The sequence below is a fragment of the Lepisma saccharinum genome, chromosome 1 (genome assembly GCF_977018435.1).
Source record: "Lepisma saccharinum chromosome 1, izLepSacc3.1, whole genome shotgun sequence".
NCBI lineage: Eukaryota > Metazoa > Arthropoda > Insecta > Zygentoma > Lepismatidae > Lepisma > Lepisma saccharinum.
In genome coordinates this window covers 206,197,656-206,216,873 of record NC_139229.1, presented here as the reverse complement: position 1 = coordinate 206,216,873, position 19,218 = coordinate 206,197,656, and the positions used below count along the sequence as shown (strand labels likewise).

The following is a 19,218-nucleotide window of genomic DNA, read 5'->3' as shown; positions in this document are numbered from 1 at the left end:
GAAAGGTGGAGAAGGCATTTTAATGATGTATTGAATGGTAGTGCAGATGTAGCAGGTATGCTGGAAGAAGGATTAAATGAAGAAGGAGAACAGGGCATAGAAAGTCCAACATTAGATGAAGTATGAGAGGCAGTCAAGATATTGAAAAATAGTAAAGCACCTGGAATATACAGAGCTGCTTAAGCATGGAGGCGAGAATGTCATTAAGAGGCTTGCATGAAAAAATAAACATAATCTGGAAAAAGGGACAGATGCCAAGTGAATGGAGGACGTGTATCATAGTACCTATGCACAAGAAAGGTGACATGATGGAGTGTGCAAACTATCATGGAATTACATTGTTGAACGTTGCCTATAAATAGGGGCATGCATATTTCGTTTTTGACGAAAAAACGAAATTTGAAAAAACACATTGTAGTGTTAATTTTTCATGTTTTTGAAAGGTCAGAGATGCATTTTGTGACCATGTTTTGTCACGAAATAATGCGAAATGAACTGCAAAAAGCGAAATTAACTCTTAAACACGAAATTTAGGGTTTATTCACCGATGCGGCACCTTCTGAGGTCTGAATTATCCTGAGAGTTATGCAATTCCCGGAAAATTGATTAATTCTGCTGTTATATGTTGGAGGAACAAAAATTGACTCCTTAAACAGATATAAACTTAATACTCGGATAACTACATAAATGGGCTATTAGAAGTGAAATGTTAATTCTGTGGAATAAGTGTAGTTTTTAAATAAAATTTAGGATTATATTCACAATTTTAAAACCAAAATGTCTTTATATACCACTTTTGATCCAATTTTTCACCGCTATAACACCGATATTTTATTTTATTTACCACTTTTGAACCCGAAATTGACTCAGTTTTTATACCGAAATTTTGCTTTTTTATTTACCAAAAATATGTGCCTCTACCTATAAAGTATTTGCAAGAATTATATATAAAAGACTACTACCATATGTAGAAAAGTGCATTGGACTATATCAATGTGGGTTCAGCCCAGAAAAATCTACAATTAACCAGATATTCACCTTAAGGGAAATACTGGAGAAAACTCTTGAGTTTGGGATAGGAACGCACCATCTATTTATTGATTTTAAATCTGCATACGATAGTATAAACAGGGCCCAACTATATCTGGCAATGGAAGATCTTGGAATTCCAATAGGATTACTAAGAATGGTGAGGATAACTCTGGAGGGCTCTAATAGTAAGATAAGAGTAGGAGAACAACTCTCAGAACCTGTTGAAATAGAAAATTGGCTAAGACAAGGCGATGTGCTCTGCTATTTGTTGTTTAACATTGCCTTAGAGAAGGTTATAAGGGAAGCTCGGGTGCAAATTAGGGGTACCATATGTTATAAGTCAATCCAGATACTAGCATATGCGTATGATGTGGACATAGTTCTGTTGTGACATATGAAAATGATTCACAGGAGGAAGTAAAGGCACGACTTATAGCAGCGAATAGGGCCTATTGTGGACTACAGAGACATTTTAAGAGAACAATATTGTCCAGAACAACTAAGTTAACACTTTACAGTCACTGATAAGACCTGTTTTGACCTATGTTGTGGAAACTTGGACCAGTTCAAGGAAGGATGAACAGCTGGTAGAGACCATTGAAAGAAAGATATTACGAAGAATATTGGGACCAATATGTGAGAATGGAAAATGGAGAAAGCAATTTAATAAGGAGCTCTACGACTTATATCAAGAACCAACAGTTATTGGTGTAATAAAGGCGGTAAGATTAAGATGGGTAGGTCATGTGATGTGCATGAGTGATAGTGACCTGCAAAGAGAGTGATGTTGGATAGCCCAGGTGGACAGAGGAAGCGAGGAAGGCCTAAATTAAGATGGGTGGATGGAGTGGATGAGGATGTTCGGAAGCTCCAGTATAGAAATTGGAAAGTTGTGGCAAAAGGTAGAGATAGATGGAGACAAATCACTGATGAGTCTAAGGTTCATCAGTGGACTGTAGTGCCATAAGAAGAAAAAGTTGTTTAACTACATGCTAATTTACGCAACCAAACAATCTGGGTGCAGTATTGCACATTATGTTTAAATTCTCCTCCCCATTTTGCAACAAGCTCCTCTTCCTTGTCTTCTTTACTTGCTTAGGTTAGAAGTTTTGCATTTCAAGCTTAATCTTAAAAGAAATTAAGATATAATTTAAAAATTTCTGGTTTCTGGTTACTGTGAAAAAATGTGGATTTCACAATTTAATGACATTTATTTTAAATTATGATAATCTAATATGGGAATTATTTATTTTTAAATAGAAAAGTTTGGTACATTAAGGTTTATAGTGGCTGTTGGGTATTTACATTCTATTCTACTGTTTCTAACTATTCAAGAAACCTTCAATTGCTACAATACTCAAGTATTGGCACTAGTGGAAATCTAAGTAATGAAATACATGCCCGTTTCCATATACATACCTGTAATTCAATGCATGCCGTAATATAATATCTATAGCTTGCATGTTCTGTCGAGGTGGGTCCATACTTCCTCTGTTTTGATTCATAAAGTGCTGCAATTCATGCGGATCTATTTTTGCAGCAACTTTTAATGTAATGGTGAAAGTTATATCTCTCCCACTCTCTTCACTTCTCACAGTTACTTCTGCATTATCAAGCTAAAAATGGAAATTGTGAGAAGTTACATTGAGTACAAGGTGCGGCAAGAAAATAACGAGAAAAAAATATAAATATATTATTATTATTATTATTATTATTATTAAGGGCCCTGAAACTAAGTGACAATGCCTGAACTGGAAGAGTTCTGCTTCCTCAGATGGAAAGTGATAGAGACCCAGAATTTGGCAACACAGAACGAAAGAAACCAGAAAGGTGACCAGAGCATCGCAAGATACTGAGCCCAAGAGCAGGCCCATAGGCCGACACCCTGTCATCTTCATTTGCCAACCAGAGAATAGGCTGTGAAATATCTTGATATATCAATATCGAGTCGACATTTTTAAAATATCGAAGAGTTGATATCGTAAAAATATCGATGTCGATATATTGATATCAATATGCCGATATCCAATACGTCTATATCCAATATCAACATTATCGACATCGAGATATCTGTATCACCGTTCTTAAATTTGTCAGTATAAAAATACATATTGGTCTGTATGTGTATTCTGTTGAGCTTGACTGTACTTAGCAACAGCAAACAGTACAAAACAGTACGCTATTCAAATTCACCCCTGTTCAGTTTCCCCATCACCTCACGATTCTGTAGATTCACACTTTGCCAATCCCTATACTTGGGCACACCCAGATAACCAGCAAGTTCTATTAAGTAGGAACATTATTTTTTTATTGGTTGTTGCATGTATTTGCTTTTCATATTAATCAGAGGCAATTTCTCATCAATCACCTCCCAAGTTCGGACCCATGGCGAGCACTATACTTGTTACCATAACAAGCTGATTCTCCTAGATAACCAAAATTCCATTAAAACTTCAATTGAAAGAACTAGATGTGTCGGTATCGTTGATAGTTATTGTCAGTACTGTCAATATCGATATTATCGTTATCATCAACATCGATATTCAATTGATAACGAACTTTGATATTGATATCACACAGCCCTACCATATCACATCCCTGCCAATTCTACAGTGTGTGCCACCGCCAACATCAGAGGAAGAATGACCCCTCCACTCTAGGGAGGACCAAGCTTGTGATGCATGAGGTTTGTGATTGGTCATCCTCATTCCATCTCTTCCCTGCACCACAGAGAGATGATTTACACTACATAGTCAAAAGTCACCAGACACCCAAATGAATGTGGAAGTAGTGTCCTGGTCTGGGGCTGTCTTTCCTGGTTTGGTCTTGACCCATTGCATTGCGGTTTGAGACAATCAGGTAGCTGGCATGCTCAAAGCACAGACTTGAACCCCATAGAACATCTCTGGGATGAACTAGAGCGTCGGTTGCATGCCAGATCCACTCGACTGAAAACCACCCATGAACTATGCAGGCGGCTACGGGACGAATGGTAAAACATTCCACCAACAATATACCAAAACTTAGTGGACTGCCTGCTCCGAAGAGTAAATATTGTAATAATAGCGGAGGAAGGTCCGACATCTTATTAGTTACCTGGCTGGTGTCTTTGGAAAGAAAAGCACTGGGAGTCTGGTGACTTTTGGCTATATAGTGTATCTGCAAGCCAGAAAACAACAAGTCTACTTTTTTATCTGAGCTATCTCCTAGGAAATGTCCTCCTCCGTGGCTGTGCGGTCCAAGGCACGGTGCATTGGACTACTCAGACGGTAGGATGGAATGGGTTACAGTCTGTCTGGGTTCAGTCTCTGGGTTTTTGGCCAGTGTATAGGACTGGTGGCAACCCACCATCATGAGGAAATTGGGGAGCTATGAGTGAGTAGCGTTATCCAGTCTTGGAAATCTCCTGTAACAGGTGAGGGTTCGACCTGCTGACCTCACGTCACCCCATTAGCGGTTGAAGATCTCCACACCTCTAGGTAGGATTGTGAGAGACTGGCAGTTGGGAGGTTGGTCAAGGCCCTTCCAGGGATGTCAAGTCACGGATTATTATCATTATTATTATTATCTCCTAAGAAATACCTTTTGATTCCAGGGCCTTAATTGGTGGCATGTAACTCTGATGAGATTAATTAATCTCTAAACATTCTTGTTTATCACAGCCTGAGAAAGTAAGAAATTAAAAATACCTCAATCAAGGTGGCTACTCTAGACCTGAAATAAGCTCAAGTACAATTTCTATTTTTCAAGCACAATTTTCCAAAAATTCAAAGCTAAAAATATTATCGATTGAATTGCATGTACAGAAATTCACTGGTACTAACAATTTACACTATATATTTATGAATAGTTCAGTGGGATGCATAAGTATTACCGAGCAAATTGTAGAGTGGGATGCATACATAGTACCAAGCAAATTGCACAGTGAGATGCATAAATATTACCAAGCAAATTGTACATAACTATAATTTTTTTCTCTTTTGTTTTAGCCAATGAGAGCTTCAAGATTTGGAACAAAAAAACCAAACAAACAGTTTACAGCCTCTGCACCAGAAGACTTAAGAGTAAACTGCTTAAAAACACACAGGATGCAAGGAAAAATATTAATGAAAATAGTTATAGAAAAATTGCCAAGCAATACTTGCGCATACTACTGAACAAATATGAAAATTTGCACACGTGAATTCAGAGGAATTTAAAAAAAAATCATTATTTGAAATTATTTTTGTATTACAGTGAGAAAGTGCATTTTTACATTAAATTACCTAGATCTAAATCCAACTGGTGCCATTGCATTCCTTGTCTGTACCAAATACTGTAGTGCAGTAGCGGCTCTGACGGTCATGCTAGTCATGCTCGACATGATCTATTTTACAGCAAAATAAAACATATTTGTGCTTATTAACATGAAAATATAAAATCCATACTGTGACATCCTTCTTTGCCTTATTTTTCCTTTGAATTCTTCATTTTTCTCAGGTGCACGGCACAGTCATGCTCCTCGTTAGAAGCAGTATTTTTGCAATGGAAATGTTGTCTCCTGCAGAAGATCCCGTCACTTCGCGTTACGAGGGAAGTCATGCCACTCTCCTTAGGCAGTACTTTTCTCTGATTGGTCGAGACATTGACAGAATCTACGCTGACACATGCGTCACCACAGTGGTTTGAAAAGGGCATGTGCGCAAGCGATTTGGGTCAGCTGCGGTTCCTCTCCCGAGGTCCAAGTAGTGGTCCGTTATGGCGTTCGAATATAATATAATTTATGCATCTGTCTCAACACAATTATGAAATTCAAGCATCCTGAGGACTGCATTCTGCTAATTAGTGAGCATGACCATATTGATTTCTTTCCAGCCGCCACTGGCTGTAGTGTAACAGCAGTTTAAGGAATCTTAATAAATTGTTTTTTGTGTTTTGTTTTCCTACCAGAAACAATTCTGCTTTCTACGCAAGAAAAACAGCAAAATAACTGTGAAACTGCATTTATGAAAGTCCATATTTCATAGAATTTACTTTACTAGATTTTGCAAATTTTCACATTTATGAAGAAAATTCGCATATACCGTATTTACGCGTGTATAATGGAAGTGCCTGTATAATGCACACCCTGGTTTTTGATGGGAAAAGTGACAAAAAAACTTATCTCGTGTATAATGTGCAGTATAATCCAGGCTCACGAAATTGCTTTCTTAGTTGTAGGTTGTAAAGCTGTTGCTATGCCAATCAAGAGCTAGTGACATCATACCTATTCAATGAGTCACCTGTTGTTATGTGGACCAAGAGGAGAATATCCTCTTGTGTAAACAGTAAGTTACCAACCCATGCCACCTCCCCCTCCACTGTATTTAGCATCCCAAAGCTTTCACTCTTTAACCACCTTATTTATTCTGTAATAGTAGAAAGAGAGATCAAAATTACGTTATGGATTTGCAGTGCTCAAGAAGTTATTTTCTGTTATTTCTCGCCCAAAAAATAGCGCTGATATACATCCCATGTGATGGGAGATGCATGCTCGAATTCTGCCTGTTCTTGTGTGGCAGAACATTACATAGCAAAGTGAAAATTCGTGGAAAATGACCCTTAAAACTTTGTACGTGGTTTTGCTCATTTTCACTTTACTTTTTCTAAAAAAAAAACTTCAAAATACACTATGTTGCCATTCGTCACCGGACACCCCTCAAAAAGTGCTTGGGATCATCTGTACATGTCATACAACCTATAAAAGGTGTTGTCGGTTGAGAATACACTCATACCAGATACAGCAGTCAATATGGACAGACGACGTGAACTGAGTGAGGCAGAAAGAGAGATGATCATTGGAGCCCACAGGTTTGGGCATTCGACCTGTGAGATTTCCAACAAATTTCAGATACCCCGGTGATGTTATCGTGAAGTGGAAGCGAGAGGGGGTCATGATATGCCGACCCATACCCAGTAAACCGAAAATATTAACAGATCGTGACCGTTGATGTTTGAAACGTGTGGTGCAAGTCAAACCGGAAGGCGTCGTTACAGATGGTGGCACAGGAGTTTCGATCAGCTTCCAGTAGTGCTGCAAGTGAGCGTACTGCCCGCCGGGGGATCATTGCACTTGGTTTTCATGGTCGCGCAGCAGTTCACAAGCCACATATCACAGACCGCAATGCGACCCGTCGGTTACGGTGGTGCAAAGAACGCCGCCATTGGACTCTCGAACAATGGAAATCCGTCCTATGGAGTGATGAATCATGCTACTAGATGTGGTGGTCCGATGGACGTGTGTGGGTGTGGCGTATGCCTGGTGAACGCTGTTTACAGGACTGTATCGTACCCACAGTGAAATTCGGCGGAGGTGGCATTATGATATGGTCCTGCTTTTCCTGGTATGGTCTTGATCCTCTTGTTTTAGTTCGGGGAAACATGAATTCCGATGCGTACCAAAAAGTTCTGGACAATTCTGCGCTCCCGAAATTGTGGGAAGAATTAGATATTGGCCCATACCTGTTTCAGCACGACAATGGTCCATGTCATACGGCAGGAATTATCAACATGTGGTTCGAGGACATGGGTGTGCAAAAACTTGATTGGCCAGCCCAGTCCAGATATCAACCCCATTGAACACCTTTGGAAAGGGTTGGAGCGCCGCTTGAGAGCCAGGCCATGCTGTCCAAAAAACACCACTGAGCTGTTTGCCGCTTTGCAGGAGGAATGGGGCAAAATTCCTGTCGACACGTATCGCAAATTGGTGGAAAGTCTTGCTCGAAGGGTTGCAGACGTCATTGCGAAGAAAAGTGGCCCTACACGATACTGATGTCGTGCTGAGACCGGATTAACGTACTGGTATGGGGTGTCTGGTGACAAATGGCAACATAGTGTATATACTTTTTCCATGACTGATGTAACATTTATAAGAAGCCCATTCAGAAACCTTAAACTAGCAGTTAGCAGAACAAGATTTCTTTCATTAAGGCATTTACACACTCCATATATGTCATATTATTTGGCCAGTAATACATTTTAATTATTATTTTCTTTTTCCTTATCTTTCCTTTCATCCAAAGTACCACAAAAATTAGAACGTTCCTTCATTTTGTGATGAGCTTATTCAACTGCATTGCACATTAGTGTCGCCATCTTGAAGGGAATACTGTTGCCATATTCAGAAACTACAGAATTCAAGCTTTACAACGATATATAACATGATACGGTTCCGTAAACATGAAAAACTTGTTCCGTGCATAATACGCACCAAAGTTTTTGGGCACAAAAATTTTGAAAAAAGGTGTGGATAATACATGAGTAAATACGGTAATCCATGCTTGATTCCCAGTCAGCAGACTCCCTTTCAATGTACCGTATCAATCCATAGGTTATTTAGACACAAGACAGATTCATATCTAAACAAAAGATAAAGGGTACAGCCAACCTCCATGGTGGAGTTTAATACAAAAAAGGGTTCTGGATTTGAATCCAGGTATGGGGGTCTGGGCATAAGTGTTCCTTCATCAATTTCATCTAATTAGCATTCATCATCATTGTTTCAATTAGACAAAAGGGGCAGACAAGCAATGCTAAATAACAAAAAGCAACAAAAATCAAATCAAGAAAAGAATACAGGAGCTAATGTAATGTAATGGGGAGAAAACAAGAAACAAGTCACCACACACTGGAAGCTTTCAAATATTTTGTGGCAGGCAGCAGTATTGTTATGTACAGTCACAGACACTTATGGGTTGCAAAGATTCCACTTAGTCAATGGGGTTGTAACAACCCAAAAATGTCCATGACTGCACATGGAGGTAAATGTAGTTAAGACAAAACTGGCACAAAACAACGTAAGGATCTATCCAAATCATCAGTGTGGGTGAGTGGTAGGGTAGATGTCTGGAAGGGAAGGTAGGCAGGCAGGTAATGGTTGGAATGAGGATGGGGATACTGGTTTGGTTGCATTCGTGGCTGATTTATATATGTATATAATGTAGGCTGTCTGCCAGTGGTGGACCACTTCCAACTTCTATGACTTTACAAGTGCAGGGTGCTAGAGATGCATGTTCACATGAATGCATGCATGCACATGCACGCGCACCCACACACACACACACACAAATATACATATTCAATCATATACTCACTCTTTCACCAAATGGTAAAAGTCCACAACTGTACAAATTCTTGCGTCCATCATATGCTGGATATCTGTTATTGTAACGTGTTCTTCTTAATTCTTCCATTGCGTATCTAAAAAAGAAACCAAGAGATACATATATTGTAACGTTATTCCACACAGAAAGATACTTGTTTCTAAAATGAGTAATGAGATTCTTTTGTTTTATGCAAGTTTGACAAGTAGTACCAAGTGAGAAAACCCTGGACAATACAATAAATCTCAGCTGACCTAAAGCAAGTAGTAGCAGAAACGTACAAGGATCATTTGGAAAGTTCTAAGAATGAGCAGATGTGAGTGTAGTGCAAAATGAGGAAGACTGAACATCGAATAGTGATACAGTACTTCATGAAAAAGGGAATGCAGGTGACAGAAATTTGCGTCGATATGAAAGACATTTTAGAGGACTCTGCTCCTTCATTTTCCACAATGTCAAATTGGGCTACTGAATTTAAACATGGCCATGAGAGTTTTAGAAGTAGTGGGTTGTCAAAATCAGCAACAATGGCGGAAATGATTAAAAAGGTCCATGTTATGGTGTTGGGAGGACCATCGTCTGAAGTTGCGTGACATTGATGAAATTGTAGGTATCTCAGGTGAATAGGCATTTTATATTTTGACAGAAGAATTGGGGATGAGAAAAATGTTGACAAGAAGGTTGCCGCTGCGTCTGTTGACAGTCGATCAAAAGCAAATGCGGATGCGAGGGTCCAATGAATGTCTGGCCCATTTTAAGAGGAACACAACAGATTTTGTTTGAAGATTCATAACTACAGATGAAACGTGGATACACTACTACATGCTAGAGACAAAAGAACAATCAAAACAGTGGAAGCATCTTTATTCACAAAACAAAAAGTCTGTTCTGAGGAAAAAATCATGGAATTGTTTTTTTGGGATGCAAAGGGCATCCCGTTGATAGATTATCTTCCAACTGGACACAAATATTTGTGGAGAAAAATCATCGTGCATCAGGATAATGCATGCCCCCATACAAATGTGTTGGAATGGCAAAAATCTACCAGTTGAAGTATGATTTGCTGTCAACATCCAAGGGTGCCCACAAGGGGGCAGGAAAGTGGGGCACTTGGCCCCCTTCCTGGTGAAAGTGCAGTGTGAAAACATGGATGAAAAATGCTGTGAAAGATAGCGGATTGATTAAGTACCTATCAAAATCATCCTAGTGCTGGGATGATTTATGAGAATTCTCTTCACTGGGAGAAAGCATCACTTTACATTTCCCCCACTTTAAGCACTGCTGTGCCCCCCCCCCCAAGAGAAAAAATCCTGCAGGCACCCTTGTGAACACCCCATATTCATCTGACCTGGCACCCAAAGACTTTCATCTCTTTCCACAGCTTAAAAAAATGTCTTTGTGGAAAGTGATTGATAAGTGCAGTGCTCTTAAGGAAGACTATGTAGCAACATGAAACCAAATTCAGCAGGCGTTTTTCTTTCTCATTCTTAGAACTTTTCAAACAACCCTCATACACTATTATTTTTTAACATTATGATAGTAGACTCTTGTTCACTTGAAGTGGCACATTTTATAAGGTTGGAGAGCTGAAGTTTGTGCCATTTTATCTGAACAGGAGTGTACAACACAAACAGAAAAAAAAATCGGGATATGTAGCTGGTGATACACATTGTGTGATTTGATCAATAACCTAAGAGGGGGAAAAAAACTTACTTGAGAATAAATTTTGGACGATCTGGTTTCATATCCACATCATAATGTACAATTGCTATATTTGACAATTTCACAGGCAAATAATTTACTTCCAAAAGTGTTTTCCTTCCTGATGTTCCCTGGCCTATACGTTTTGGTATAGGCAAATTTGGACCTTGATGTGGTTGAGGAGGCTTCAAACTTACATCTTTAAAATGTTCAGTAACCTTTTGGATTGGTGGTTGCTTTTGGACTGGTGGTTGCTTTTGGACTGGTGGTTGCTGAGGAGAACTTTCTGTGAGAATGAACAAATAATTACATATTATACTGTGGAAATATCATTTACAGTATATACAGACAAAAATCAACACCTCATGTCATCCCACTCAACATAATTCTGACTTGATTACAACTCATCAACTTCTGGCACAAGGAACTTGCCCTACATGTTAGCCTATCTGGATGGGAACTTTTCACACGCATAATTTTCAAACTTGCTGCGATGTACAAAAAAATCGTAGCAAGAGAACTAATGGGAAATCCTTTTTTCCTCCAGAATGGTAGAGCTCTTAACAAGAAAAATATATAGTTTACCTCGCAGAAGAAAATTTTACACAAAAATCTATACTCAGATGGCCTGTGGGCATGTCAATAGGCCGAAGTGAATGAAAAAATATAGCATATAGTGTGGTATACTCCTACAATCATGCAAAGTTGCATTGAAAATATGCATATATTTCTTAGGGCAAAAATAATAATGTATAAGAAGAGCAGTGTTGCCACCTTGCATTAAAAAACATCTGGAAAATATCCAAGGCTGATATCCCAAGAAAACTTCATCATCATTCGCTGCCAGGAAAACACCTACCTACACATACATATATAGATATAGATATATATATATATACAGGGCTCGAAAAATCCCGGTCGCCAGGCCGACTAAAAATTTCAGCCTGGTGACTGTGATCCCCTGTTGTAATATTGCATGTACGAAATTTTGAAAATTCTATGTTCAAATTGTAACACAGCGTAAGTTAACAAATGATTCTTTTATCAATGTTGTGAACATTCCATAGAATCAGTAACAATTTCTTACTCTTTTTGTTTCCCAACCCCCACCCCCGCCCCATTTCCCACGTGAATTAGTGATGTTTTGAATACAGTGATGCTCAGCTTCTTATAGATTGATTGATTTTTGATTGATTTGCTTTATTTTACTTCACTTTTTTTTTGCCACTTTTCACAAGATGGGGATGAGTGATGATATGATGAATGAACACACACAAACATCCATGGCCAGGCCGGAATTCAAACCCAGAACCCCTGGCATCGTACCGCGATATGCTAACAACTCCGCCACTTCTTACATATGCACAATTGCTAGTAGGTGGTTTTCCGCCTAGCTCCGAAGAAGACACACACACTCTCTCTCAATCTAAATCTCAATCTCAATCTCTCTTCCTCTATAAAATGGAAAATTCGAAACTAATCATATTTATCAGGTAATTTCGAAAATTGGACATCGCCCACTGGACACCAACAGTCATAGGTTGTGAACATGTATCATTTTATGTTCATATGCTAACAACTCCGCCACTTCTTACATATGCACAATTGCTAGTAGGTGATTTTCCGCCTAGCTCCGAAGAAGACACACACACTCTCTCTCAATCTAAATCTCAATATCAATCTCTCTTCCACTATAAAATGGAAAATTCGAAACTAATCATATTTATCAGGTAATTTCGAAAATTGGACATCGCCCACTGGACACCAACAGTCATAGGTTGTGAACATGTATCATTTTATGTTCATATGCTAACAACTCCGCCACTTCTTACATATGCACAATTGCTAGTAGGTGATTTTCCGCCTAGCTCCGAAGAAGACACACACACTCTCTCTCAATCTAAATCTCAATATCGATCTCTCTTCCACTATAAAATGGAAAATTCGAAACTAATCATATTTATCAGGTAATTTCGAAAATTGGACATCGCCCACTGGACACCAACAGTCATAGGTTGTGAACATGTATCATTTTATGTTCATATGCTAACAACTCCGCCACTTCTTACATATGCACAATTGCTAGTAGGTGATTTTCCGCCTAGCTCCGAAGAAGACACACACACTCTCTCTCAATCTAAATCTCAATATCAATCTCTCTTCCACTATAAAATGGAAAATTCGAAACTAATCATATTTATCAGGTAATTTCGAAAATTGGACATCGCCCATTGGACACCAACAGTCATAGGTTGTGAACATGTATCATTTTATGTTCATATGCTAACAACTCCGCCACTTCTTACATATGCACAATTGCTAGTAGGTGATTTTCCGCCTAGCTCCGAAGAAGACACACACACTCTCTCTCAATCTAAATCTCAATATCGATCTCTCTTCCACTATAAAATGGAAAATTCGAAACTAATCATATTTATCAGGTAATTTCGAAAATTGGACATCGCCCACTGGACACCAACAGTCATAGGTTGTGAACATGTATCATTTTATGTTCATATGCTAACAACTCCGCCACTTCTTACATATGCACAATTGCTAGTAGGTGATTTTCCGCCTAGCTCCGAAGAAGACACACACACTCTCTCTCAATCTAAATCTCAATATCAATCTCTCTTCCACTATAAAATGGAAAATTCGAAACTAATCATATTTATCAGGTAATTTCGAAAATTGGACATCGCCCATTGGACACCAACAGTCATAGGTTGTGAACATGTATCATTTTATGTTCATTGTTACATGTAGAAGTAAAATACAGCAGCAAAAAAGGTGGTTGAAGCTTAACAATAACCCATTCATAAATTACATTGCATGATTTCTGGAGGGGGGAAAATCGCCATATTGAAATTGCATTCATTTTTATTATATTGTTAATGTTTCATGAGAACTATTCATTGTCTTGTTGGCTTTTTTTTTGGATGGAAAAGCTAGGACTTTCATACAAAGTATGTTGAAATTTCATCTCAATCCAGGTGCAATTACATAAAGAAAAAATATATTTTCAGGGAGGACCTGCAATTTCCACATCAAATGGAAGTGAATAGAAAAATTCCAAAATGTAGCAATGCTAAGTACCTTCAATCATTCTTAATTGAAAACTATCCTATAATTAATTATATATAAAACAAAACTGTATTATGCAATAGCTAAAAATTATCAATTCATCTGGTAATCTAGTAAATCTACTCGAATTTACATAGCACAAAACACCACTCCTTGAGAACATATTAGACTTTCTTTTCAATTTACAAAAAGAAAAAAAATATTAAAAAATTAAAAATTGCCTTAACAAATTTATTTTTTAAAATTTTCATCCAACACTGCTTGACCCCTATTTCATGCATGGTGAGAAATCCAGTTTGCAACTATTAGACAATCTACACATGAAGAGTACAAGGAAAAACCTGATAAATCTATTTATTGATTTGCTGTTATTGATGGCATTAAATAGATCCAAATCACAAGTTATGTTTGTTTCTATTATACGTCAAATTGTCATGCTAAATCAGCATGATAATCCATGAAAATTTAATATCTCTTGAAATTTCTGATCTCCTCTAAAAGCAGTAAAATGTACCTTATCAGGTTCTTGTCCTGGACCATTCACACATGTATACACAGTCCCTCACAATACAATCAATGATAACCTAGCATACTGCTAGGCTAGGGTACTTATTGGCACCTGCCATGTGTTTATGTCCCGCACCATTGCCATGCTGCCTAAGGTAACAGGCTTTGGGTTCACGCTGCAGATCATGCTGAACAGACATCAGCCCCTCACTGCTGGTTGGAGTATAGACCATCTCTGCTCGAGACATGTGGGATTGAGGCCGGCAGTCTGTAGGTAGGCCTAGACCCTCAAGGCAGTTGCACCATGGGTTGTTGTTATTAGGGTGAATCAAATGAAAACTGAACAGGGAGGGGCCACAGAATGAAATCAACAAGGTTTATTTTAAATGTAATCTCCAAAGTTAAGCCTGAATCACACGGAACTGGATATCCAGTAGGAATGTTCTAGTTGACGCTGGACTGGCTACCCATTTGCTAGTTTTCACCTCACATGGTACTTGTTTTGATAGTCTTTCATTCCCATAATGGCGGCCGCGCGAGATGTAAACAACGTATCACTTCACACTTTTAAAGTACTATAACTATTTAACCGAGAGGAATATCGCTTCGTATTAAATGTTTTAGGTAGAGAAGAATGGCTCTGATAAAATACATACTTTACAACGTTTACTATACACGTATGGAATAATATTTTAACTTTTTCAATTGTAAACACCGTACACTCACCATAGATGGTGAAACTCGAGATGCCTTTCATGCTGTATGCACTCGGAAACCAGAGACAAAAAACGCTACTTTGCAAACTCGCAGATTATCTTCACATGGCCAAACTTTGCTCTGATTGGGTGTTGCACAGAATCTAGTCGAAGAAAGTTAGTAGCAATTAGAACATGTCCTATTCCTCAAAACCAGTCAAGCTGTCAGCCAGGCAGCCATGATTTCTACCTAGAATGCCAGTTCAGCGCCAACTAGGGCATTCCTACTAGAAATCCAGTTCCGTGTGATAGGGGCTTTACACAAGCAGTTGTCCCACTGTTTCACCAAGCGGTGAATACTCTGCTCGTATAACTCCTTTGGCTGAGATCGGAACCAGATGCGAACATTGTCCATGACGTCATTGTCCGAGTGGAAGCACCGACCCTTCAATGCCTTTTTCAACAGACCAAAGATATAGAAGTCGCATGGCGATACATCAGGGCTATACGGTGGGTGTTCCAACACTGTCCATCCAAACGTTGCCAACGTGTACTTTGTAACAGCTGACGTATGTGGCTGTGTGTTGTCGTGCAGTAAAACCACTCCAGAAGACAACAGGCTGAGCCATTCAGCCTCGATTGCTTGTTGGACCATACTGCTGTCCGACTGCCTATGCATATCACATGGTCACGGGCGACTATCTAGGGTGAGTCTATTATGTAGCAGGGGTTTCCTTCCTTACCTCCCGTTCTACCTCTACACAGAGTTGTCGCCACACACATACATAAATATAACCCAATACATCCACTGTTCAGTTTTCGTTTGATCCACCCTCATATTTATCAGTCTTTTTTTTTTTTAGTATTGCATAATACAATTAGAAATCTTTTGCAATGAACTACTGAGCAATTATCAACAAAAGTTCACATGGTCGTAGGACCTTAACAGTGATACACTTTAGAATATTTTTATTCACTTCCATTTATTTCAGGGGCTGTACGGGTTCTCCTGTGTTTCTTGGAAAGGGGGATAACAAAATTTCCCTTCTCACAAGAGTGCAATTCTTTGAGAAAAAAACAAATGCAACCCCAGCACATGTGCATCTGTGTGTATGCATGTGAGCAGAACTTGCCATTTGAAAACCTCCCATCTGAAGAGACTTACATGCAGGAGAAACTGCCATCTGCTAAACATTAGGCCAATGGCAATGATTGCATTTTGTCTCATTAAAACAAGGATCTATTTTGTTGAATTTAAAAATTGCATTGAAGCACCTTGCAAAAAAGAAAACTGAACTCCACGACAGAAAAATGTTTTGGGCTTTTGTTTTCACCTCGTTAGAGCATCTAATCCCATCATCACTGTTTGCTTTCCGACTTTCTAGATTTTTTTTCTCTGATGCTGAGAAATACTGTAAGTTTTGGTGTTCACAGAGATGAAATATGAAATTGTAAACATCAAATGAATCATATAAAGAACCACTTTTATTTATGGACACCTTAAGAAATATCACAGTCCCTCTTTTATTTGAAACGCAAACATATATTCACAAAAATTCATCCATATCACACAATCTACAATTAGACCATGACAAAGTACATCTAACTGAAAAAACATGAGCATGCAAGCATTTATTTACAAATTTTAATAAAGTAAAGCAGTAGTTACCTCTTGGTGGACCTGAAGCAGGACCTGCAGGTTGTCTTCCCCATGCTGACGGGGCTGCTTGGCTAGCAGCAGGAGTACTTGGTCTACTCTCCTGGACCCAAGCAGGTGCACCTGCACCAGGCGGTGCTCTTTCTTCAGCTGCATAGCTTCTCCCTTCTGCCCTTCCAAATCCTCCTCTTCCCCTGCCCCTATCATCACCCCTTCCTCTGCCTCTATCAACCCATCCACTGCCTCTATCATCGCCTCTTCCCCTACCCCTATCACTCCATCCACCACCTCTATCATCACCCCTTCCTCTGCCTCTATCATCGCCTCTTCCCCTACCCCTATCACCCCATCCACCACATCTATCATCACCTCTTCCCCTACCCCTATCACTCCATCCACCACCTCTATCATCACCCCTTCCTCTGCCTCTATCATCGCCTCTTCCCCTACCCCTATCACCCCATCCACCACCTCTATCATCACCTCTTCCCCTACCCCTATCACTCCATCCACCACCTCTATCATCACCCCTTCCTCTGCCTCTATCAACCCATCCACCGCCTCTACCAAAGCCTCTTCCCCTACCCCTATCATCCCCTCTTCCTCTGCCCCTATCACCCCATCCACTGCCTCCCCATCCTCCCCCTTCACTACTTGCTTCCGAAGGTGTTCTGCTAGCACCCGCTTGTTGTGTGAATGATCTTCCTGTTACTTCTGACCATTCAGTTTCTCTCCTCTCCTCTGAAAAAAGAAAAAACAAGACACACATAACACTGGTTCTTAAAAAATAGTATTATTAAGTAACACAATAAATCTTATTTTTAAACTGATTTTTATTCTTTCACCAACATTTTATTTTAGTCTCCCCCCACCCCCAGAAACTTCAAGCTTACACAATATGCACACAACTTTACATGGCTTGTCACTATACACTTCAATGACTGCCTACGTAAAAAGTTTCTGGGGCATGCACTACAAGAATAAAAAGCACATTAAAAATAAGATTTATTGTATTTTCGAATATTCACAGTGGTTAAGCAAACTTCTAGAAAATCAAATACAGAAAAATACAGATTAAAAAATGCTGTAATAGGGTAGCTCGCAGGAACATTTTCAGGGGCCATGAATGGTTGGCTACACACTGCAATTCCTGGCAACGACCTTGAGGAAAAGTCTAGCAACACCACATCTCCATGACTGCATCTCCCACCATAGGTGGTGGATACCCTGGTCAATATTTCAAGAAGCAATAATATCCCTCCAATCATAGAATTCTCAGTTTCACACAACTAAATCTTGACATTTACAATCAATAATGTTCCAATAAAGATAATAAATTTTAGAATATTAATCAGCACAATTGAAAAGAATGACCTTATGCACAAGTGATTTTCTTTCATCCATGTCAACTATTGGTATTTTTAAGGACTAGTAGAGGTATATACATAAGTGTTCAATGTTTATGTTTAGTTATAAACCAGTGTGTATGCTGAGTCCAAGTTCTGGTCAACCTCACTACACAGTGGCTTGCCCAGGATTTTAGAAAGGGAGGGGTTGTGTGTACATTTTTTATTAAGTAGTCACCCCTCATTTCGCCATATTTTCCTACCTTTGACGTTCTTTTTTTCAGAAATACTGGACCAAAAAAGGGGGTTATAACCCCCACCAACCCCCCTTGGGCATGCCACTTCACTAAGGTTCTAGGTTATGGAGGAATGGAGAATTAATAAGTGTTCTTGACATTTTCAAGGATGGTATGTTGCCATGCCAATGACAGTTGGTTGCAAAATTCTAAGATTGCCAACTCCAGAAACACATTCATCATCTTATCAAAATGAACAGTTTTACCATAATTTCATAGATTGTTCTTCTGTATTTTAGTCTTTGAGCTTCAGGCTTCACAGATATCCTAGCTAGCCCAGAATATATGTTCCTGTTATTAACATACACTCAAACAAGAAAATAATTACTTTGAAACCTTAAAATTTTCCCAAAGTGAAAGATCCTGCAAATACATGGTTAGGGTAATATAAATTATTTTAATAACCTCTCCTTTGCCTTTTAAAAAAAATAATTTCACTATTTCAAGTTCAAGTTTTTATGAACCAAAAATATCATGAACACAATTCACCCTTGGTAGCTTGCCACAGATATTCAAATGTGGAAAGTAGGGAACTCTCTCTATGGGGAGTATAGCAATCCTTGCACTCTGCCAAACAGCAAACTTATCACAGAATAATCTCATTCCTGCTCTAATACACTTTGAAACCAGTCTGAAAAACATTCAAGTCAGCTTCACTGAACAATACATAAGGAACTTGACCAGGTAGATTACTTAATAGAAAACAATGTTAAAAAGTAACAACATATTGGGTGATAGTATTTACAGAAATTATACGAGTCAGGAGGCAAGATTTGTAAT

General features: G+C 38.9%; 1 protein-coding gene across 2 annotated transcripts in view; it reads right to left on the bottom strand.

Annotated features, from left to right (window-relative positions):
• Positions 1 to 19,218, bottom strand: part of LOC145978427 (protein argonaute-2-like) — a 97,777-nt gene that overhangs the window by 57,972 nt on the left and 20,587 nt on the right. For both annotated transcript variants that reach the window (XM_083111065.1, XM_083111074.1), the window contains exons 4-7: positions 16,809 to 17,537; positions 10,866 to 11,139; positions 9,144 to 9,249; positions 2,452 to 2,648 (exon numbers count right to left, since the gene is read on the bottom strand). In XM_083111065.1, the coding sequence (XP_082967191.1) occupies positions 2,452 to 2,648; positions 9,144 to 9,249; positions 10,866 to 11,139; positions 16,809 to 17,537 (1,306 nt within the window). The remainder of the gene's footprint in view (positions 1 to 2,451; positions 2,649 to 9,143; positions 9,250 to 10,865; positions 11,140 to 16,808; positions 17,538 to 19,218) is intronic.